Source organism: Rhinatrema bivittatum, chromosome 5 (assembly GCF_901001135.1).
Source record: "Rhinatrema bivittatum chromosome 5, aRhiBiv1.1, whole genome shotgun sequence".
Lineage (NCBI taxonomy): Eukaryota > Metazoa > Chordata > Amphibia > Gymnophiona > Rhinatrematidae > Rhinatrema > Rhinatrema bivittatum.
In genome coordinates, this window is record NC_042619.1 from 357,142,093 (window position 1) to 357,166,992 (window position 24,900).

Genomic DNA, 24,900 nt, shown 5'->3' on the forward strand with positions numbered 1-24,900 from the left:
GACACATAGTAGTATAGCATGTTGCACATGCCCAGAAGGGCATGCTCAAAATTTCTAGAAGCTTTGAGTCCAATTTCTATGCCAGGCTCCATGTGTGAGGTCTGCCATTCTGCTTGTTCTCTGAGAACAGTCAACTTCCTACTGGTTGCCAGTTCTGTCTTGGTCTTACTTGTATTCATACTGCTAGATAAAGTGTAGGAGTGTTCACTGTTCTGGTCATACCCATTAGTCTTCTCTGATCCAGCGAGAAATGCCCAGTGTGCGAGGACGCCAAGAGACCCTGAGAGAAGATCCCCCTGTCCACCACAGCGTCGATTGCTTCCTTCATGACTGCATACCAGGACTAAGAAAAAATTGAAACTGTTATTAGGTAACTCTGTTAGCAACAGTTGAAGTTTACATTTTAAAGGGCACAAAAAGGGGGTTGAAGTAGCAGAAGTCTGAAACTTGGGAGCAGTAGCGCCAATCGTCAAGGCTTCAACCCAATATCTTAAGAGGGAAACTCATCCTTCAAGAAGCCAGCAGTAAATGTTAAAGGTCCTGTACTTAGACCATCTTGATGAACACTAAAAATGGAGTACAATTCATACCAACCTGGTGACATCTACCCTGCAACTGATTAAGAAACTCCCTGCCCCAAGTGTAAAAAGAACACAAAGACACCATTTACCTTTTTCTCCATCTGAAATAAGATCTCGTTCTCCCTTCTGAACGATTGTCAAATTCCCCAGGGCTTGGCTGAGCCTTAACACACATCCATGGTGGTCATTACTGTCCATAGGGTCTCTAAGCTACAAACAAGAGAGTTTACCATGGTTAAAAACACACAAAGTAGTTCAGCAGTCGCTTTAACCCTGAGCAAGCTGTGCAGCCAAACACTACTAGGCCAGTGAATAATTTAGGAGTTTGCCGCCCCTAGGTATTGTTGTTGCTGTCGTGCTCTTGCTCCACCCAAATAGGTCAGAAAACAGGGAGCAGAAGGTCTAAGACACAGCCCCAGTTTCCTGCAGCAGCTCAGGGGTAGATTCTGTGGCAAAAATTTGAAAATTCTGAAGTACACCGACAAGCATTTCTATTTTTTCTATTACATTATAAACCTTGCTTGAGTCTGTGTAATTTATTTTCCTTTTACTTAGTGAGAAAAAGGAATTTAAAGTATCAGTACAGCAGAGGTGCTTACCTGTAACAGGTGTTTTCCAAGGACAGCAGGATGTTAGTACTCACATGGATGACATCATCAGATGCAGCCCGATGCAGAAAACATGTCAAAGTTTCTAGAAACTTTGACTAGGCACACTGAGCATGCCCAGCATGCCCTATACCACTTGTCCACACGGAGTCCCTCTTCTGTCTCATAACAGAATTACAATAAAATAAAAAGAGAAGAAATCCAACTCCACAGGGTAGCAGGTGGGTTTTGTGAGGACCTAGGAAAACACTTCTTACTAACCATGCTCTCTCTCTCTCACCCTCCCTCCCCTCTCTCACAAACACATTCTCTCTTACCGGCATGCCGCGAACGGAGCGCGTCCTGCGGGTGCCGTGAGTTACGCTCCATTTGCCGGAAAGATGAAGGCCTGGTGTGCTTTTCGCGGTGAAAAGGGAAGGCCCCCGTGTGCCGCGAACGGAGTGTGCTCCGCTCGCGGCGAAGATGGGAGGCCCCTGTGTGCTGCGAACAGTGCGCCGGGCCTTCATCTTTGCCGCGAACGGAGCGCGTCCTGCAGCACACGCAGGACGCGCTCCACGGCATGCCGGTCAGAATGTGTGTGTGTGAGAGGGGAGGGTGAGAGAGCAGGAGGTAAGAGGGGGGTGGGGGGATGCTTGAGTGTGGGTGCTAGAGAGAGGGAGCCTATATGAGGAGATTGTGAAGGAGTATGCATGTGTATGAGAGATTGGGAGGTCATGTGTATAAAAAAGGGATTGTGTGTATGTGAGGGAGCTAGCCTGTGTGAACGGGTGCATGAGAGAGAGACATAGGTAGCCTGTGTAAGGGTGTATGCGTGAGAGAGAAAGGGAGCTTGTGGGGGTGTGTATGCAAGAGAGAGGACCTTGTATGAGGGGATGTATGTGAGCGAGAGAGTGAGGGAGCCTGTATGAGGGTGTGTGTATGTGTACTAGAGAGAGGGAGCATTGTGTGTGAGAGAGGGAAGGACAGATGGAGCCTGTTCTGAGAATGGGATCAAACTCTGGGAATGGAGATAGTTGAAGGGATTGAGCCTAGAGGTGGAGGGGAGAGATACTGGTAGGTGGAAGAGTTGGGGCCTGAGAGGGCAAAGTGGCCAGGGGAGTAGGGAGTGCGAGTGGAACGGACACACTTACAGTGAATTTCTAGGGAAATTCTGCATCTCTAAGGAATAACTTTTTTTTTGTATTAATTTAAAATGTAATTACTTAAAAACTGTCATGTAAATTGTGTTATTTTGACCAGAATAAAGTTTGCAGAATTTTAAGTTTTTGTGCGCAGAATTCCCCCAGGAGTAATATAGGGAAAAGTAACCTTATGTTCTTATGTTGTAGTTACACGATGTTAGGTTCCACATTAAGAGTTACCACCCAAGAAAGATCTGGGCGTCATAGTGGATAACACATTGAAATCGTCAGTTCAGTGTGCTGCGGCAGTCAAAAAAAACGAATAATGTTAGGAATTATTAGAAATGGAGGATATCATAATGTCTCTGTATCGCTCCATGGTGAGACCGCACCTTGAATACTGTGTACAATTCTGGTCGCCGCATCTCAAAAAAGATATAGTTGTGCCTAAGAAGGGCGACCAAAATTATAAAGGGGATGGAACAGCTCCCCTATGAGGAAAGACTAAAGTCAGGGGTGGCCAACTCCAGCCCTCAAGAGCCACCAACAGATTAGGTTTTCAGGATATCCACAATGAATATGCATGAGATAGATTTGTATACAATGGAGGCAGCGCATGCAAACCTATCCTCATGTGGATATCTTAAAAACCTGGCCTGTTTTTGGCTCTCGAGGACTGGAGTTGACCACCCGTGGCTAAAGGTTGGAGAACAGATGGCAGAGGGGGATATGATAGAGGCATATAAATTCATGAGAGGACTAGAACGGGTAAATGTGAATCGGTTATTCACTCCTTCAGATAATACAAGGAATAGGGGGCACTCCATGAAGTTAGCGATTAGCACGTTTAAAACAAATCAGAGAAAAGTTTTTCACTCAATGCACAATTAAACTCTGGAATGATTGCCAGAGGATGTGGTTAGTGCAGTTAGCATAGCTGGGTTTAAAAAAAGATTTGGACAAGTTCCTGAAGGAGAAGTCTATAAACTGCTATTAATCAAGCTGACTTAGGGAACAGCCACTACTTATTACTAACATGCAGGCCGATAGAGTACGGACGTGCTAAAAAAAAAAAAAAAAAGCGTCCATTTTCGGCACCCGCTCGAACGCATGCTCAGCCCCCTCTTCTGGGCCCGCAATACAGAATGCAAATGAGGGTTCACGCTAAAAGGAAGCGCTTGGAACAATTGCGTGCCCCTTGGCCCAGGAGAGGTGACTGTCAGCGGCTTTTCCTAACCTGACCCACCAACACATTTTTTTAAATTTTTTACCGTTTGGTGATGTACAGAAAAGCGGTATTTTCTGCCTTTCTGTACACTTTATTGGGCTGCTCAGAAATTAACGCCTGCCCTTGGGCAGGCGTTAATTTATGAGCATAAAATGTGCGGATCGGCCGCACATTTTTTTTTTTGCATGTGATGAGTGCTATTAGTTTCGGGGGGGGGGGGGGGGGGGTCTGGACGCGCATTGTGGACGCACTAAACCCCTTATTGTATAAGGGGTTGTGGACGCGCGTCCAAACCAGGTAAAAAAAAAAAAAAAGTGCGCTCAGCTGAGCGCACTTTACAGTATCGACCTGATTAGTAGCATGGGATTTATTTACTGTTTGGGTATTTGTGATCTGGATTGGCCGCTGTTGGAAACAGGATGCTGGGCTTGATGGACCCTCGGTCTGACCCAGTAATGCAACGTCTTATGTTTCTTATTGTTTGATAAACTCGCGAGTATACCTGGCTGGAAAAGTATACTCACCACAGCTTCATATAATCTACTGAACTCCATAAGGTTAGGAGTGAGAATAGCTCGCTGGTACCCTTGGATGATAGATGGATGTTGAGCAACGAGCCACAAACCATCCTGCAAGAAGAGGGAAGGAAAACTAATTTCAGCTTGCAATTGTTTCAGAGCACATTAGAAATCATTTGCAAAGAATAAACAAACGCTACACTTACAGCGTCAATGACAATAGGGATGCCTTTGGCCTTGGTTTTTTCTATTATGCCCTACAAATAAATGCAAGGATTGTGAGAAAATCTTTTCATATTTAACATTCATAAAATACAATGGGGAAAAACCACAAACAAAAAAAGGGCAATTGCTTTGTAACAAGGTGGGGGAACTATATGGCCAGCGCTTTGCTGCTGATTACTTTTTAATTACTCTCATGACGAGCCCAGCATACAAAAACCTTCTTCTCTTGATGCAGGCTTTATATATTTGGCCAACTGAGAATGAAGAGGAACCCTGAAAGTACAACCCAGACAGACAGGACTAGAGACCACTGAAAACCCCCTACTGAAGTCACCAATCGTGATCTGGGACATGCAGAAGACTACATATCTTTAGTTACAATATGTCCCCTTTAGGAAATTAGGAAGTTACATGCATGCTGCCTACGTCTCAGGCATTATTTAGAAAATGGGAAAATCTGGGCCTGCAGAGTTCAAGCTTGCAAACTCAAAAGCGTTAAACACCAACGCTTCTGAAGGACGTACAGGGCCGAAGCCTGCAAAAGGAGAACAAAATCTAAGGCCTGATTCAGCCAATTGCTTTTTGATCACCAGAGGGTGAAGAGTATAAAAGAATTGTGTGTTTTTCCCAGAACAGAAACCATTGTAAAATGAGATTTGTCCAAAAAAAATGATTTTCATGCTATTGTGCAATCACTGATCCTCTGAAAGGTAGATCATTGCAACTCTCTTTATGCCAGTTATGATGTTAAAATGTCTACAGGCCGTTCAAACTTCAGCTACCAGGATGATGACCAGGACAAGACATTTGGTAATATAAACGTTGGTCCTGTGATATTCACACTGGTTTCTTATCTACTGGAGGGTTCAATTCAAAATTGTAAGTTTTGATCCATCATGCATTAAGTAATCATACCTCGGGAGTGGTAGAGTTTTAAGCTCTACCACCAGTTAAACAGGGACACCTGGACGAAACAAGGGAGAGAACATTGTTTGTGGCAGGTCCTATTATTTGGAACAGCTTCCTGGATGAAATACAATCAATCCAATGTTGTTTAACATTTAGAAAGCAGGTTAAGTCCTTTTTCTTTAAGCAGGCATTTGGGCCCAGCAGTTACTGAGTGCGTTTGTTTGTAATTCACCTCTCTTTTGCATTTTTATGTTACTTTTTCTTAAATCTGACATTTTGGTTTTATATTGTTTTACTCTTATTAGTTCATTATGCCTATTTTATGTTACCAAGTGCCTTGGACTGAGCTAAAACGGGCTAAAAACGTTTTAAATAAATAAATAAAAATAAAGTTTCTACCGCAGTCTGAAACTAATAGTATCTGTGGTGCGGAAGAGGAAACACCACAGATGTTCCATCAGTGCCCCTCATTCTGACCATATACACCTTCTCGTCCAATGAACCTATGCCTCAATTCAACTACAGAAGCCTCAAGACTCAAATATATTAACTCTTCCCCAAGCACTGCCGTTAAGCGACTTCCATCGCTCCCATGCAAAAGACCTTAGGTTTCCGGCGTGAGCCAGCCGGATTGGGGAGGCTGTGGAGGCAGCACTCACAGCCAGTGGTCAATGTTGACGGACTAGGCTCTATATTAGTCAGGCTGTGGTTTGTGGGCACTCGCCAAGGACTCTTGCTGCTATGGCTGGAGTGAGATAGAAAAGGAGGGGGAATCTCCCTCCCTTTGGCCTCCGTGCCCAGGTAGTGGCAAATGAAGGCTCACTGTGCTACAGCATAAAGAAACAGAAAAATAAAACCGCTGGACCAAAACCAAAACAATTTCCACTTCTGGAAAAATGGGAAGAAGCTGGAAAAACCCTCAGAAATAACAAAATGATTTAAGAGCCTACTCCTGATTTTAAACATGGCCTAACATAGAAGACCCTTTTTTAAAGGGCCAGTGCTCCTGATCCCTTTTTTTTTTTTTAATTTTATTTTGACTCGGCGGTTTCCTCTTGCTCTTTTGTACTTCCAGTTCGAGTGGAACCGGGGCTGGGATCTGATGCCGTAAGCCTTCTTTCACAACTACCCGGTGATCCCTCCCCTCCAAAGCATGCCTAGTCTGCTCACTGCATCGACGGTCCTGTGCCAGAGCTCAGTCCGTGTTACAGCAGAGCAATGTTTATGCACATGATATCTCAAATAAGATGAGGCACAATGCTGCAGGCGGTCAATTTTAGAATGGTTAACATCTCAACTAAACAAAAAGGCACAGAAATCAATGTGTCAAGGTATATAAAAAATAGATCAGGGAATAACTCATAAGAGAGGTACTTAAGGCACATCAGGGAGGTACTAAGGTACTTTACGTTAGAACACAAGATTTAAGGCACTTGTGAGGTAGAGAATAAAGGAAAACACATATAGTTATTGTTTTACCATGATAAAATAATTTGGTTTTTGTGTCCCCAGTGGGCTCTTAAGGAGCCAATATGCTGCAGTATTTTAAGGATCCGGGAACATGGCTTGAGAAATGGGCCCGCTTATGTCAGTGGCCCAAAACCCGGCTCAAAGTGCCAAGCTTTTAGTAGCTTTCTAAACACTGACAGATTTGGAGTTAGGCTAGTGTAATGTTGGGTGGTAAAGCGTTCCAAAAGCATTGGGACAGAAGCAAAGAAGGTTCTCTGGCACTCGTATGACCAGGAGCGTGGGATCCGTTTGCACACTGTCCTCTCTCAACTGCCATCATGTCAGACCTTCAAGGCCAGAGCCAGGATTTTGAATTGCATCCTGTAGAATATCAGGAGCCAGTGCAGAGCACGAAGACTTGGAATAATCCTATAATCATCAGCAGCAGCAGCATTCTGTTTGAATTGCGGGCACCGGTTGACTTTTTTTTTTTTTTTTTATTAATTCCAATGTACAGCGAGTTGCAGTAATCCAGGCAGGTCGTCACACAGGCCTGGATGACTATGGCGAAAGCAGGGCCATCAGAGAAGGGATGAAGTTAAGAGGTGATATAGATGAAAAAGCAGTGACAGGATCTGCACTTCAGTGGTGAGCTTTGGGCCCAGCACATATCCCAGACTGCTGAAAGTTCCTGGAGGAAACCATTAGGGACAGTTGTTTTCAATTTTTATTTTATCTGGGAGTTTCAATATCAACAAAATTGTTTAAAAAAAAAAAAAAAAATTAGTGAAAAAAATGACTTTTCCCATTGATTTTTCTCCTGTTATACCAATCATTTTTTCACTGTTTGTTTTTTTGTTAATACTGAAATTCCCAGGAAAAATAAAATTAAAAAATGAAAAGGTTGCTAACCGTTATTAACCACGTAGCCTAGAGGAAAGCCACTGCTTATCCTTGGGTGTAAACAACATGGAATCTATTATCTGGGATCCTGCCAGATACTTGTGATCTGGATTGGGCAATGTTGGAAATAGGATACTGGGCTTGATGGGACCCTTCTGACCCAGTATGGGAACTTCTTATGTAAAGAAGAGGTTTTCCTTTGAGAATCACTGCCAAGTTCAAATTTCCCAGATCTTTTTCTTTCGTATCCACAGTACTTTTTAACTCAGTTTTCTGCTTGCTTTCTTAGTTCCATTTGCATCTTGGTTCCTTTCATCCCATCCCCGTAACAAATTATTTGCAAATTTTCAACCTTTAGTTCTAATGTAAACCGATATGATGTTGCTACTAATATCGGTATAAAAAAAAGTTATAAATAAATAAATACTTCTGTCTTTTGTAGATCTAATCCATTTGGCATAGCCAGTCTGATGTCGTTCCCAAGCATCTGGTCCGGTTCATCTTTGCTTCATCAAGTCTGGGCCGAGAGGGGCCAGTAGCCAAATGTCATCAGCATGAGTAGCAAGTGATCTGATAGTTTGAGGATCTTGCCTAGGGGTGCATCACGTATATATCCAACTGTGTTATTTATTTATTTATTTTTAGCTTTTATATACCGGAAGTTCCTGTATACAATACATATCACTCCGGTTCACATTTAACAGAGTTAACTATCGCCGGGGAGGCGATAGTTAATTCTGTTAACTATCGCCTCCCCGATAGATGTTAGCGCTAGGACAGATTCCTGAGGCACGCCACAGGATGTAACAGCAAAGATGGGACGATGCTGATGCCAGTGAAACAGTTTGGGAAGGATTTTGAAGGAAGGGATTGAACTAGAGAACTGCTGCCTAGCCCCAAGTCTTAAGATGTACAGAATGTCATAGTCAATGTCATCGATGCTTCAGACAGGTCAAGGAGTACCAGCAAGGCTACTTGTCCAGGGTCCATGCATAATTATATGTCATCAAGTAGGCTCACTAGCATAGTCCCTATGCTGAAATGTAGCCTGAAGCTCTATCGAAATGGATCCAGATCCTTTGCAGTCGGCAGGAAATGAGATAGCTACGTTAGTACAGCTTGTTCACTGACCTTATCTAGAAATGGCAGGTTTGAGACTGGGCTCACTGGGGTCCAGGTTAGGTTTCTTTAGAGTAGTTCTAACTGTTACTCTTCAGGCAGTCTGATACGTGACCTTCTGTTAGCGATGCATTTATAATGTTCAAAGGCAGTTGAATAGCCCAGATTTGGCATTCTTGATTAACCAAGGAGGGGGCAGGGTCTTCAAAGCAGGCTGTAGTTTTAAGGTTCGAGAGAAAAGTCTCTCTCATTTTCTAGTAGTGAAATTGTGGGAGTATGGAAGCTGCTGATCCATTTCAGGGAACAAGTTCTTCGGAGGTGTAAAAATGGAAAAAAACTCCTGCCAGCTTTTGGCAGTGTGCTTCCAAAGCCAGGATAGGGTATAGAAGGGTTGTTGAACCCAGTAGCTTATTCACTGTTTGTGCGGGTCCTGCCTGGTTGATCATTTTTGAGCACTAAGCCTTTTCGGCCTCTGCAATGTGATGCCTGGTGTCGCTTACAGTTGTTTCTATCCAGTTGGAAGGCTGATTTTCACCACTTGCGTTCTAATCTGCCCATTTATTTTAGTTCTGCGGTGAACCAAGGGGTCAGTTTGGTGGGTGTTGTGCTTCTCTAGGCGTAGCGAGAATGGATCTGTGGGACTGTGTTTTTCTTTGCAGTTTAAGGGGCAATTATAGTGATAGGAGAGGAGGCAGGCTGGATGTAGGGCAAGTTTCTGCAGAAGCTCATTTTGGGATGAGGATGGTTCAAGGGCAAGTGGGTCCCGTTATTTATTTATTTATTTTTGTAGGGAGGAGGTTTCCTCCTTGATGTGTAAAGCTAAGGCAATGAGGGCAAACCCCCTGTTAAAAAGGAAGGTAGTTTTTTGGTTTTCACTTTAATTTCTGCATATATGCAAGACTTTCCTAAAATCACATAGCATTCTCCTTCACATGAGGGCTTTTCTACTAGGACTGAAAGATTTCTATTTTTCTTTTTTTTTTCCCCTTCTTCCTCTCCGACTCCTACAGCACATTAAGCACGGTAGTGTGGTGACTGAAGTGTGGACCTGCATTTCTGGCTGCTCGCCCTTACGTCAAGGCAGAATCATTCTGAGTGGCCATCTTCATTTCCAGTATATGTACATATATTCTGTACATATGTACATTCTGTACATATGCCCCTTAAGATTTTGTCAGTATTAGTACTATAATTCATGTATGTACACTCTAAGCTCCACTAAGATCCTCGTCATGCCGCTGTAAATTGTTAACTGTTAAAGGTTACGGTTTAATTGTTAATTTGTAAATTGTTAAATGTTTCAATGTAAAATGCCATCGAGGCGACAGTTTCTTTCTTGTAAACCGGTGTGATATGTATACTTTACAGGAACATCGGTATATAAAAAATTAAAAATAAATAAATAAATAAATATATGCCGGTGACAGCAGGCGAATGATTCATGACCGCACAGAGCTACTGCAGGCCAATCTCAACTTGAGCCACTATTGATATTTTGTGTATCTTTTGTACTCTGATGATATACAGCATGTTAAAACATTCAATAGTATGTTAGTGTAATAATATGGATTATAGTTCCTTGAAGAAACTGTTTTTACAGCAAAATAAGGGTCCCTTGTCGGGATGAATTTATCATGTTTGGGACTTTTTAGAGCGTTTTTAACATATGTATGTTTATGTATTTGCAATTATATGATAATTTGGGGAGAGAGTTGTAACAGCATTTTGGCCAATTTGGGTGGGATTATCTCGATGTATGTTTTTAGGTATATATGCATGTAATTTGATATAGATAAATAAATATATATTTTTTTGTATTTATTGGATTATATTAGGTGTATTTTGCATGTTTATTAGCCAGCATCATGCTTTAACATGTCAAACCTAGGATCAAGCTTTTTTATTTATTTTATTGTATTAGGCATTTTTATATTTCACCTTTTTAATCTCATCCAAAGAGGAGAAGAATTAGCATGCAATCTTAAAATAAATTTCTATTAACCAAATTAGTCAAGGTCATGAAGTTTGGAAAAGGAAGTAGTACTAGTTATTGACATCCATATTCAAAACAGCACTAACTGCCAACATTTAAACAGTAGAATCCTACCTATGAAAAGGTAATACTGCAAATAATACACCAGGGCCTAACACACCAATACTCCTATTAAGACAGAACAAGTCAGGCTGCTACAGATCCCTACACAGAAACTACTTGTCAGTAGAGTACCTCACCTCAGTCACACATGCAGAACATAGACAGATCCTCACCAAACAGAGAATAAAGAGACACCATAAAGTATGAAGACAAAAACTGAACTGGAAACTACAAGAAGCCAGCCTCTGTATGCAGTGCAACAATGGAACAGAAGCATCATCATTCCTCATAATACAATAATAAAGTCAAGAAATGTAACACATTAATTGTAATAGCAAAACTATACTAATAGAATAAATGCTGACAAACAGGACATCATTCAATAATTAAGTTTGAAATTCTTTAAAAAAGTACTCAAAAAGCAATAAAATATTTCAACACACACAAACACCACTGAACAATTAAAACTAATAAGAATAAAAAAAAAATTCCTGCTCTCCATACCTGGAATCTTGATTTCCAGTCAGCCTGGGATGGCATGGATTGAGGGAGGATGGTTACATAAACTTTACCTCTCTCTTTCACACACACACACACACTCCCTCTCTCATTAACACGCATCCATGCTCTCACACACACATGCAGACAGGCTCTCTCATACACCTATGCATACTCGCCCTACTAGACATCTCAGCTGCATATGATACAGTCAACCATCAAATTCTAATGACCCGCTTAGCAGAAATAGGTATCACCTGCACCGCCCTCACATGGCTCTCCTCCTACCTCACAAACAGAGAATACCTCGTAAAAATCGACAAATACGAATCTTCACACATACCTATCACACAAGGTGTCCCCCCAAGGATCCTCCCTATCCTCCACCCTCTTCAATATTTATCTCTTACCGCTATGCCACCTCCTCTCCAACCTAGGCCTGAAATTTTTCCTATATGCAGACGACGTACAGATTCTCATACCGTTTCAAGGGTCCATAAGCAAACCTTTGCAACACTGGGAATCTTGCCTCACTACCATAAACACGCTGTTATCTGAGCTCCATCTAGCTCTAAATACATCCAAAACAGAATTACTCGTCATCTCTAATCAGCCTGAACGTTTTACCCTCCCCATGCGACAGAACAATCCTCAGAACACAACCACAGCCCTCTCCCAGCCCCAGTTTGTAAGAGACCTAGGCGTCCTCATAGATCAACACCTAAATTTTAAACCCCACATCAAAGCTCTCCTAAAGGGAGGTTTCTATAAATTAAACATCCTAAAAAAACTCAAACCCCTCCTCCACACACACGATTTCCGCACTGTCGTACAGACCACCATGCTCACAAAACTGGACTATTGTAACTCCCTGCTAATAGGACTCCCTGCCACCACCATCAAACCCCTGCAGATTCTACAAAATTCCATGGCCAGAATCATAACAAGTACTCGTAAAAGGGACCACATCACCCCCATCCTAAAGGACCTACATTGGCTGCCCATCTCCTTCCGCTCACAATACAAAACCCTAACCATCCTTCACAGCTCCCTTCATAAACACAACCACACCTGGCTTGATGAGAAGCCTCACTACCGCTCCTCTGACCGACCTACAAGAACAGCCCACACAGGCACTCTCCACACACCATCCCTCAAATCAGCACATTCATCTCATACCAGAGGGAGAGCGTTCTCCATCGCTGGCCCCACCCTCTGGAACTCCCTCCCCACCCTCCTACGCCAAGAGACATCACTCCACAATTTCAAGAAAGGAGTCAAGACATGGCTCTTCCGACAGGCCTACCCTGACACAAACCAAACATAAATTCTTCCCTCCAGCCCCTCCCTGTCTCGACCATCCTCCGGCTGCTCCCCCCCTCCGTCAGACCCACCCCTACCCCTCTTCACTCCTAGTCACCTTCCAATCCTTTGTCTCCCAACCGCCCCCTTCTACCCCCTACCCCCCCGTACACCTTTCAATCTCCCTCAAATAACCTTTCTCCGAATGAACACCTTAGCCCAAGTAATACTGGTGGCTTTCAAGTCCTCATGAGTCCCTCCTTAAGTAAATGAAACCTGTACTTAAGTTACTGATACCTATACTCAAGTTAATGAGACCTGTGCACTCCGTCATCTGTACATAGTTTCCCTCTATTCCTATAGTTTTCATTCCTTTACTTCTCTTCTCTCTATCTGCCTTTGTTCTCCTCTCTTCCCCATCCCCACATTGTTAATTGTTATTGCCAGTTATTTATTTACTATCATTATTATAAATATTGTTTTATCGTTACACTGTATTTTCCACCTGAGTTCATTGTAAACCGGCATGATGTGCTGCACGAACGTCGGTAAATAAAAGTTAATAAATAAATAAATAAATAAATACTCACTCCTTGGCCCATCCAGAGATTTCTTCTATGTGAGCAGCTGGTAAGAGAGTATGACAGGAGAAGGACTGCTGCCACTCTTTGTGTCATTAGATATCTGAGCCTGAAGGTAACAAGGATGCCAGCTCATTCAGCCACTGGAGGCTCCAGCTCTCCCAAGCAGGAATGGTCCTTGGTTGATGACATCATTCTACTGGAGGGGCCAAAACGGAGCCTGGATGGAAAGTCCCTGTGTAACTTTGCCCGGCTGCCTGGATTCGAGGGAGCTCAAGCAGTGGAGACAGAAGAGGCTGGGCAGACCGTGCAAGGAGTTGAGGTCGAACTAGGCCAAGTATCATTTGCTTTGGTGAAACCCCAAGTCATTACACTAGAAAAAATATGGTTGCTATTGAAGAACTGGGAAGATCTCTGTCTGCACAAATAGCTCAAGTTTTTGTTAATTCTCAGGATATAAATGCAAGGATAGTGGCACAGGAGAAAGCCATGGAGGAATGTAATAAGAGGTTGAATGAAATGGAACAAAGAGGTCAACCGGTTCAGATCAATTAAGCCATTTTGGTTAAGGATGCATCACAAGCAGGAAAATTTGAAGAACATTTCTAAGCGCAAGACCTTGAGACTGATTACGTTTCCAAAGTCGGACGTGATTTCTCTAAAGGAAATGTTCAAAGAATACCTTATTGAGATTCTTAAAATCCCAGCAGGGGCCTTACTCCTGCTGCAAGAGCTTTTTTATTTGCTACCGCCTAAGAAAAATCTGAGAGAAGAGGATCAGGTGGATTTGTCACTTATTTCATCAGATAGCTTGCAAATAACTTTCCCGGAGACTTCGGGTGAAACACACGTAAAATCAGCAACCGCAGTCACAAGCCTTGCCAGACCCTTAAATCAATTTCAATGCGTGCAAGCTCGGAGGTTCCGGCTCTAAAGGTCATTATTCCCTCACTTCTAAAAGATAATTCAGTACTGAAGTGCGCTCACACCCTCAGTCAGAACACAAGGACAGTTTGCACAGACTAGGAATTCAGATCGGAAGACTCCCAAGCAGTGGGCAGACCTATTTTCCACTGCTTTCCTTAGTTTCACGAGTGTTCACACTCTTCTCCATTCTTCCTCCCCCCCCCCCCCCCCCCCCCCCCAATCACCCCACTCCCTCAAGTCCACCTCTTTTCAAGCCCCCAGTCCAGTCTGCTAACCCCTTCCCGTGTAATGAACCCAACTTGGAAATATACCCTCACAACTGCTATTGGATTCCTCAGTTCCTCCAGGCACCCAAGATGTCCTCTGGTGGTTCCCTCCTTGCCCTTTTCTTTGTGGGTGGTTGACCAGATGCCCTTTGCAAGCCTCAAGCCTGTCCCTTACCCAACCAAAGGTTACTCTTTGCAGCAGCCTCACACATCCGCTTCAAGCAGGGATTCTCAAGCTGACAGATGGTCCTCACATGCGTGACACACTGAACACGTGACAATCACAGGGCTAACCCCATCCCAGACCCTCAGTAATGGGTATAAAGCAGAACTAGGCCATTCCCCGTACAAATCACCATATAAAAAAGATATTCTGGTGTTAGCGCAATAACAGCAACACAAACTCCCTCTACTACCAGGCGCAATTGCCCTACTTATAAAAAGACAGCAGTTCACCACCAATGCGTGTCCTATTGAGAAAACACAACAGATAAGATGAGGTATTTTATTAGTATACATCCAAGATTGACCTTCACCAAGTACAGAAAGACCACAAATTACAAAAATGAAGACAAACTGGAATGAAAACCCCAAAAAAGCCACTCTGTTCTGCATGCAAACCTGGAGAAATGGAAACAGAAATATAGCACCTAACAAAGTCCCAGGATCTGCAATAATGCACACAACCTAATCCGCACAAAGTTATACCTGCATTATGGCATGCACTCAAATGGAACAACCCTATCTATAAAAAGGCACCACTACAAATATTAAACCAGGCCCTAAACCCCAATACACCTCCCATTAGGAAAACAGAACAAGCCAAGCTGCTATAGAGCCCCACACAGAAATAATAGTAAAACTATACTGATAAATGTTACAAAACAGCTGAGAACAGAACAACATCTAACAATTAAAAACTCTGAAGAATTTTTAATAATTTTTAAAACACCAATAAAATTTCAAAACAGCAGACACATCACATACTACCCAATAATTAAAATGACAGTCAATCAACAAAAATGAACTTTAAAAGCCATCTTTACATACCCTCTCCAGCAGTTCTCCTACTCCTTTCCCTGGCAGGCCACACCAGAAGCAGCAGTAGCCGCTGAAGCTCTGTCCTCATGGTTCTCTTCCTTAGGGACCACAACCAGTCTCTTCTCTCTCTCACTTACGCCCCCCTCTCCCCTGCCACACGTGGCCTGCAGACCTTTCTACAAATTCTGCGTAAAAAAATACAAATTCTGTGCCCCGCTGCAGCACAGAATTCCCCCAGGAGTAAATGCTATAAACAAGCTAATAACGTATGACAAGTCTTAGCAGGAACCAAGCCCAACTAAGGAGGAGCTTTGCTCGCTTTTCTGAAAATAAATATGCAGGGCCTGTGAATTCTGCTCTTTTAAAAGGATGTAATTATTTATATTTAGCCAAATTAGAAAAAAATATTTAATAAGTCTCTGATCTGGGTTAACTTAAGCCAAAGTTGTTTGTTTTTTTTTTAATTTTTTGTTTCCAATAATTACAACAAATAAAATAAAACAACATTGCATAAATTAGCAATAATGACAATCTTACAAACTAAAATACTTGAAATCTTATCCTTCATGTCATTACTTACTATGATACAAAGAAAATAGAAGTGAAGTACATCTCTAAGTGAACGGTAATTCTAAAGGTAATTATGCACTATTTAGATCCTTCTACTGCTCTATTCCGGTCATTAAATTCCAAGGAGGTTTTTAAGACCTATTGGATCTGTAAATATGTAGTTATTACCATTCAGTTTTATAATACACTTGCATAGATATTTCAGATTAAAATAACCTCCTTTTTCCCAATACTTTCTCCCTATACTGAAGAAAAGTTTTTCTACCAACTTGTGAAAGTCCCTCGTGTGTCTTTATTTCTAACTCTTCCTGAGATTTCTGTAATAACTCTGATACGTCTATGGAACTACCATTATTCTCTATTCCTTTATCAATCGTTTCTTTTTTATCTTGTTCCACCCCACTTCTCTTACCCCCCAAGTAAAAACGCCCTTATTATGACAGGTAGACATTTTTCAGGTATTTTCAATATTTGTATCAAATAATTCCTAAATAATTCCATAGGATTTATCTTTTTTTATAATAGCAAAATTATTGACCCTGATATTTAGCGAAGCCAAAGTTATTTCTTAACTAGAGAGACCTGGTGCTTGACAAAGAAACCCTGTTTTCAACTCAGTGGTGTTCAAAGTCACCGCTGGGCATTAAAAAAAGTCACCAACTCTTTCAGAGGCATCCTAGCAGGCAAGTCGATGCAGAAAGGTGCGTTCAGCTGAAAACCAGCACCCAGTTTCTTAATGCTCAGGTTACTGCAGTGAGTGAATGTGAGGGAGAGAGGACGGCACCAGCAGAGCACAGTTAGTGCTATTTTCTTATTGCAAGGATATCCACGCCCTCAATGTTTGGATTTTACAGAAGCAGGAAGCATTTCATCCTTATGAGCTTTTTAAGTTGACCAGGTTAAAATACCGACATAAATGAGAACTGCCAGCACACGCACAGAGTTTTACAGCACATCAATGCATGGGCTAAAAATTACTTCTGATGCAGGAAGCTCATAGTATGCAAATGCCTTGTTCGATATTGGGTATTTTCTTGATTGTGACCCTTGCACATTAAGAAGATGTTTAAGGCAGTTTTGTTCACTACATATAAAAAAAAAAAAGAACAAAATATATATCACTTGTATCTTACTGGAGGTTTTTTAAACTAATTATGGTGCTCTGATTCACCTGATTAAAGGCAGTTATTGCCGAGATTAGGCATTTGAAGTTTTTTCTCCAATATAGATAAGTCATTCTGGTGCACTAAAGAATGCTTTACTATGTGTCTTTTTCTAATTGATGGTTTATTTGAACTCAGGTCATCTTTGAAGTCATTTTGGAATAGGTCTAGTGGAGTAGTTCATCAGGGCTGGCGGGACTCTGTCCTCTCACCAAACTAAATTTACATCATAAAAAAAGGTAAAAAAAAAAAACCCTGGTATTAACTCTGCTGGGAAAACCTGTGATCCCATCCCTGGGGGAACCTGATTGGTCTTCGAGACCACAAAAAAGGGGTTATTGACAGAGAAGATGTTCCAGCAACTTGAAGGCTCCTTAGCTGTGTTGCCAGACCTAGAGAGTAAGCTCCATGGTGCTCAACGTGAAAGACTAGACCTGAACCAGTTGCTGAAACCCTGCGGTGATGTGAACATGTGCGGTATAATATATCCCTGCGCTTGGGACCTAGCAGTTTTACTTCCTGCTCTCACTCATTTTACCTCTTGATCTATGAAATGCACTGCAGAGATGCACAACAATAAAAAGGGCATAGAGAAAAAAAAAAGTTTGTTTCAATGCATTCGTATGTTAAAATGGGTGATGCAATGGTGCAGATGACACTACTGTCAAATAAAACGGCTCTCCAAGTTAGCAGATTTGTATATCAAGTGTCAGATAAGCCCACAGAAAAGCAGGGATTTTTAATTCCGATTGCATGGTTATGGTGCTATTGTCTTCTATGCCCTACACAATGATAATCTGGGCTCAAGGAGTCAAATAAACTGTGCTACGCACTATCATGTTATACCTGCATTAGGTAACTTGAGCGCACTAGAAACTTAACTGTGGAGAACAGTTTTAAGCAGACTGGAGGAGTAAAGGATCTGCCTAGTGGTTAGAACAGGGGACTACGAACCAGGGTTCACATCCTAGTGACCTGGGGCAAGTCACGTCAACCCTCCAGTGCCTAAGGTACAAACTTAGGGGCTTATTTACTAAAAGGTTTTTCTCCCATTTTGTGTCCATGGGAAGAATGCTTAGTAAATAGGGCCCTTAGATTGCAAGCCCTTAGAGAACAGGAAAATACGTACAGTACCTGAATGTACTAGAGGATTTGGAGAATGATTGCTAATAATCAGGCTTTCCTGAGAGAATCATAACAAAAGGAGAAATCTCCATGTCAAAATCAAACAGAAAAATTACTTTACTACGACCTTTCGTCATCATGATCTGTATACATTCACAACTTAATATGAATGGCTGAATGGAAAATGATACCGCCATCACCGTTATCCAATCAAGGTCCAAAACAGTGCTTTGAAGTAGTATTATATTGAAATGACTTGACACAGGAAGATTATAGTCTTATCCGGGCGGCTACGTTACCTTTGCATGTTCCAGTATTACTTCATCTCTACCCAAGCCGGGTCCTAAGACAACTGTGTGAAGCCTCGGCAACCATTTCTCCACTTCATTTACAGCGTTAGGAATGTCACTGGGCAGAGAGAGCAAGGAGAAATAATACATGTTACCGTCTGCACTTGGGTACGCATTCAAGGCAGAGTAAAACACCCCATAAAATGCCGCAGTTTCTCGTTTCTAAAGAAATGGGACAAAAAAGGCTAAAACATTTCTTGGAGGCAAGAAAGTCAGTGTGAGCTCATTCGCTGAAATGCTTCAGTTTATTTTGGGTAGATTTTATGGATTAAGACCTCGGCAAACAACAAAATTAGAAAACCAAAAGTTACCACAAAAATATACGTGTAGGGCTTTTCTTTTTCCCCCAAAACGTTGGTGCTAGCTAATCACACACATATTTTCAACTTACGTGCCAAAACCAGGGCGTCCGCAGAGCCTGCCTTCTAGAGATGACTAGGTATCCAAATCAAATGGCTGATTAATCGAACTCTAGCCATCTTTAGGCCTCAGACATTTACATTCTGTGGGCAACAGTTAGGGTGACCATACAACTCCATATGAAGGGGAACAGACTAAAGCAGTCCTACTTGTACGCCATGGCACGCATGGAGATGTAGACCCGCTTTTCTTAGAAATCAACCGGGAATTCAGAATCACATCTGCAAGCCTGCCAAGGAGTAAAAACCAGGAATGGCCCCCGATTTGTCTCCCTTGACATGGAGCAGTAATGGTCACCCTGAAAACAGTTATCAATTAGAAGGCAATGCAGTGGATGTCCTAAAAAAAAAAATAAATTTGCAGCCATGAATTACTGCAGAAGTGCCTTCTTGAAGGTGGTCGTGACAAAAAAAACGTTCACTAAAAGCCAAGGAAGCTCCAATTACTCTCATACTCTGTACATCAAATAAGCAGTAGGGGAAGACATGGCCTAGAGGTTAGAGCAGCAGCTGAGAAGCAAGGAATCCAGGATTCAAATCCTGCTTCTCTCCTCGACACTCCTAGTGACCCTGAGCCAGTCATGTCATCCCCCATTGCCACAGACCGTATGCCCTCTGGGGCAGGGACCTGCTTACTGTATTTGAAATGCAACTCATCTTAAGCACGGGTTGGGAAAGATGAGCAATTCCAAATCCAATTATTTCTCACCTCCTTAAGGCAGCAGTGCCAGGAATCAATTAAATTCCGTCAGTTAAACGGAAAAAAAACAAACTGCAAACGATGCAGCGGAGGAGTGCCCTGGCACAGACGTAAAAATGGCTGAATCAGCGTGGATGTCTGGAAGAGAACGTGCACCAGAGTGGGTTTTTCTTAGAAATATCTAGTACAGGGTTTTTTTTTCCCCTCTCTGCATCCGATTCTGTACAAGGCTAGGAAGATTTGTGAGACACCACAAAAAGATTTTATTACTCCTGGCCTGCAGTAATAATGGAAGGGGAACCAGAAACCTGGGACTGTGCTGACTTCACCCAGCACTGCTGGCTCTGCCTGAAAATGCCTCTCACTGTCTTGGGGTTAACCAACTCCTGAGGCCAGATCCTCTCTCGCTATGCAGTCGGCACGGCACGCCGACGTGGGAGGCCAGTCCAAGTCCCAGTGAACTGCTGCAGATCGTTTCACGGACGAGGCAAGTCATCAGGCCACAGTCCCACCCACCCTCTCCTAGTGTTGTGAACCTTCTTCCCGTGTGCATAAGAAATGGTAACAAACAAAAAAACCCCACACAAAACAAGACACCATCCAAATGGAAAGGCAGACCCCTTGATGCGTATCAAAATTCAGTTAAGATGTTTACTATGGTTCTGCACGCAGTGAGTAAGTGAGGCACAGGGTTTTGGGAACATTTTTTTATTTCTTTTTTATTTTGGACTTAGCCGTTCCTGCTTTCCTTCTTCTTCCAGCTCAGTGGGAACAAGTGCTGGGGATTTCAGCACCAGGAGAGGAAAATTTGGTTCTTACCCGCTAATGTTTGTTCTTGTAGTACCACGGCTCAGCCCAGACTCCTGGGTTTATGCATCCCCGCCAGCAGATGGAGACGGAGAAAGTTTCACTGCCACTGCTTGATAAACCCTAGTGCCACCTGCAGTTCCTCAGTATTGATCTGTACCCAAGCAATAAAAAATGGTTACAAAAACCAAACTAAGGAAAACCTTAAACTATACTAATAAAATGGCCTTCCATAATAAAAAGAACAGCTGAGCGGGTGACTTGCCACCTCCTTAAAATCGGGCAGGTTCTGGACTGATCAGTGGTACTACAGGAACGAAAATTAGCAGGTAAGAACCAATTTTTCTTTCCCTGTACGTTCCCGGATCAGTCCAGACTCTTGGGATGTACCAAAGCCCCCTACTTAGGGTGGGACCTGGAGAGCCCGCTCTCAGAACACTCTCGCCAAAGGAAGAACCTGGATCTCCCACATCCAAGCGATACTGTCGTGCAAAGGTATGTAGTGACTTCCAAGCCGCTACCCTGCAAATCTCCTGAGGAGACACCAGCTACACTTCCACCCAGGAGGTTGCCTGCGAATGCGTAGAATGAGCCCATAAGCCCTTCGGAATTTCATGACCTCCTGTAATGTAAGTAGACCCAATCGCCTCTTTCATTCAACGCACAATAGTAGCCTTAGAAGCTTTGAAACCTTGCTTCGTGCTGCTCCACAAAAGAAAAAGGTGGTCGGACCTCCTGAAATCATTCGTCACCTCGAGATAGCGCAATAGAGCTTGCCAAACATCTAACCGCTTGAGTTCCTTCACATGTGGAGCGGATGCATCTACCGATGGAAAAAGTTGGAAGCTCCACTATCTGGTTACTCCACTGTCTGGTTCACATGAAATGTGGAAACTATTTTCAGCAAAAAAGAAGGCACTGTTCTCAACGAAACCACTGTCAAAGATAGTGAGGGCTGGAAGCAAGAGAGTTTGTCAGATGGACATACCGGTAATAGTCTTGCTTGGCAAGTGCAATAGTAAACTGGAAGGAAGTCAATCTGTGCATAGAATTTTAGCCAGAGACGCTTTGTAGAGTGAGCAAAGGAACACAGGAAGCATATTCCAATATTCTCTTTTGCCCTGTATATTTGTCTGTCTTGATTAGATTGTAAGCATTACTAAGCAGAGACTGTCTTATGTGTTTCTGTATATGCTGCGGACATCGAGTAGCACTATATAAGTGATTAGGAGAAGTGATACTAAAACTACCTATGCTTGTGTGAATAAAGTAGCATAGTTCAATATATAAAATCGCCTAATCACATCAAGCTCTGGGCAAGATACAATCATTAAAAACATCCACAATAAAAATGCAATAAAATGTGTGTCAAACAAAGAAAAACAGAATAAAAAAAACATGATAAATAAGTTTTCAAAGAACGAAATACCATAACTGCAATATATAACACCAAACACAATCAGTATCACCAAAAGGAGTGCAAGAACAGGAAAACAAAACTTATGAAAACCAATAAACTAAAACAGCCTGCTGGAATCACCAAATATTAGCTTGCAGAATGGAAATATTCAACCGATAAATGTGCCTCCAAGAACAACGAACTCTACAGATTAGGGGGAAGGGGACCACACAAAAATGCCTGAGCACAAGTTCCCGCCGATCGGACAATCCAGAGAGAGTTCTGGCAGTAGCGCCACTTGTAACAACCTTAATAAGTAGCCAACCAGTATTGCATTACCTGCAATGCTTTGTCAGGTTGATATTGTAATTACGTACGACAATAAAATCTGCTTACAGTCGAGCTGTGGACTGCACGATGGTAAGCAGACCACAGTATTCAAAGGAAACAAGGTTTCCATACACCGTGCCTGAAGCTGTACAAAGCGACAAGCGAACTGCTTTCCACAGTTAAAGTGGCACTTTCTGACAACATGCCCCTTCATTAGTCTTCCCCAAGTGGTTGGCTACCTTTCTAAAAAGTGCCAGATGCTGCAAACGCTATTCTAAAATTAGTTAAAAAAAAAAAAATAAATAAAAAGGTCAAGAGTAGTTGGGTAAAGATTCTACTTTATTACTGTAACATTTTTCAAGAATATTGAACACATTTTTCAGGGGATGGGCCTGATCATGAGAGGCTGATAGTCCAAGTCATCTGCCGTTTTTAGACAGCTGGCTAGCAGGGCTGAAACACAAATAGCCCTGGCGCTCTCTGGAGTGCCAGTGCAGGGACACCGATTGCATAGTGTGCAAAACCGCTGCTCTTTTGAAAACACACCAACAAAAACCTACATGATCGATCAGCTCAGAGCTGTATGACGAACGTTATTAGCCCAATGAAGGTACCAGCTCTAACCCAACCACTCTGTTAGCTTTCTTAATGGATTACTGTTAGCAGGCTGACATGCTACTCCTGTCTTACTCTGATATATATTTCTTAAAATGAGCTAAAATTGCCTTTTATTAAAAAAAAAAACAAAACCCTGTCATTTGACAGCTAAAGGCCTCGAGGGGAATCAGGACACTAATTCCTATTGCATCCTGTGCTATAAGGAGAGGCCAAGATGTAAAGAGGAAAAAAAAAAAAGACAACAGTAATGGAAAGCAGAGCCAGATCTGGTTGCGACTCATAGCCTCTCAGTACAAAGAGCCCTTTAAAATAAACTATGGAGCAATAGCTTAGCACACATCATTCTAGCTAATTTTATGTCACACAATTACTATGGAAGCTAACCATAATTGTTCACACACTGAGTTAATTTGGCATGCTTCCTTAAAATCAACAAAGCGGAGCTGCTTACCTGTAACAGGTGTTCGGCGAGGACAGCAGGATGTTAGTCCTCACACATGGGTGACATCATCAGAAGGAGCCCCGTCAAGGAAAACTTAGGTCAGTCTTTCTAGAACTTTGACTGGGCACACTGAGCATGAGCAGCCTGCCCTATACCATGCATCCACGTGGGGTCCCTTTCCAGTCTTATAACACAGAATTCTACGTATAACTGAAAAATGAGGAGAAACCCAACTCTGCAGGGTGGCGGGCGGGTTTCATGAGGACTAACATCCTGCTGTCCTCGGAGAACGCCTGTTATAGGTAAGCAACTCAGTTTTCTGAGGACAAGCAGGATGGTAGTCCTCACACATGGGGGAATCCCTAGCTATAGGCTGCTCCCCAACACAAAAGGGGACCAACAGACACCCAACCAGGTGCCAATGGGCACAACAAGAAAGTGCCGTTGATAACAGATGGGAAAAAGACAGCCTGAAGAGCTGGGTTCTACACCTCAAACAGGTATCGAAAGACAGACTGGCCGAACCTACTGTCACGTCGGTATCGAACCATGCTCCTAAGAAGTCCAGGAGCTGAGAAGGATGAGGGTGACTCTTAGACTAATTGACGACCCAACCGAAGGACCGCAGACAGTGCGAGACTTTGTCCTGCGCCTGCTTGCAGAGTTCCTCAGACCTTGCCTGAATGAGCCCGTTGTTTAGGTACGGGTGGAACCAGAACCCCGTCGCTGCGGAGGGCTGCTGCTACCACTTTGGTGAAAGTGCATGGAGCCGTTGCCAGACCGAAAGGAAGGGCACAGAACTGGAAATGCATGCCGAGGGCCATGAACCAAAGAAGCCTTTGAATCCTGGTGGATGCATGTGTCCATGTGGACGTCAGATCCAGGGAAGCCAAGAATTCCCCGCTGCTCACCGCCACAATGACTGAGCGCAGGGTCTCCACCCGAAAATGCGGGACCTTGAGAAACTTGTTCACCTTCTTCGGATCCAGAACTGGACAGAAGGAGCCTTCCTTCTTCAGCACCACGAAATAAATGGAATAACACCCCATTCCTACTGGGGAACGGGAACAATGGCCCCCAGGCATTCCAGCTTGTGGATGGTCTGCCGGACTATTTGTCTCTTTTTCAGAGGCCTCCGACTTAATATAGTTTGATGCGCTACCTTTACCCCTTACTCAGTAAGGGGTGATAGCGCGTCGAAAACGATATTAAGTCGGAGGCCTTAAAATAAATTCATTTACTGTATCGCGCACACAGGAAGAGTGTCCTGTGCGCGCCGGGAGAGCTCACTTGCGATTTTTACTGTATCGGCCTGTTAGATTGTAAGCCCTCTGGGGATAGGGAAATACCTACAGTACCTGAATGTAATCCACTTTGAAGTGCAAAAAGCGGAATATAAAAATAAATAAAATGTTTTCTGTACAGAAAATGTTTTAAAGTGTATCAATATTTTGTGCGCACCAAGCCTGTCTTCCGTACACATTTTCAGATTAGTGTCTTTTATTAAACGCCTGATATATTTATTTAAAAAATGTCTGTATACGAATATCAAAGCAGTTACCAGTAAAGCATACATAATAAAAAGAAAGTGAAACATTACAAAATT

General features: G+C 42.7%; 2 protein-coding genes across 7 annotated transcripts in view; one reads left to right on the forward strand and one right to left on the reverse strand.

Annotated features, from left to right (window-relative positions):
• Nucleotides 1–10,467, forward strand: part of CARS2 (cysteinyl-tRNA synthetase 2, mitochondrial) — a 217,729-nt gene extending 207,262 nt beyond the window's left edge. The window contains exon 16 of one of the 2 annotated variants that reach the window (XM_029604706.1): nucleotides 9,672–10,467. The gene's annotated coding sequence lies outside the window, so the exon portion shown is untranslated. The other variant, XM_029604707.1, reaches the window with a different exon arrangement.
• NAXD (NAD(P)HX dehydratase) overlaps nucleotides 1–24,900 on the reverse strand; it is a 78,380-nt gene that overhangs the window by 5,442 nt on the left and 48,038 nt on the right. For all 5 annotated transcript variants that reach the window (XM_029604704.1, XM_029604702.1, XM_029604703.1 and 2 more), the window contains 5 exons: nucleotides 18,529–18,637; nucleotides 4,263–4,313; nucleotides 4,063–4,167; nucleotides 671–791; nucleotides 223–343 (listed from right to left, as the gene is read on the reverse strand). In XM_029604704.1, coding sequence (XP_029460564.1) covers nucleotides 223–343; nucleotides 671–791; nucleotides 4,063–4,167; nucleotides 4,263–4,313; nucleotides 18,529–18,637 — 507 coding nt within the window. The remainder of the gene's footprint in view (nucleotides 1–222; nucleotides 344–670; nucleotides 792–4,062; nucleotides 4,168–4,262; nucleotides 4,314–18,528; nucleotides 18,638–24,900) is intronic.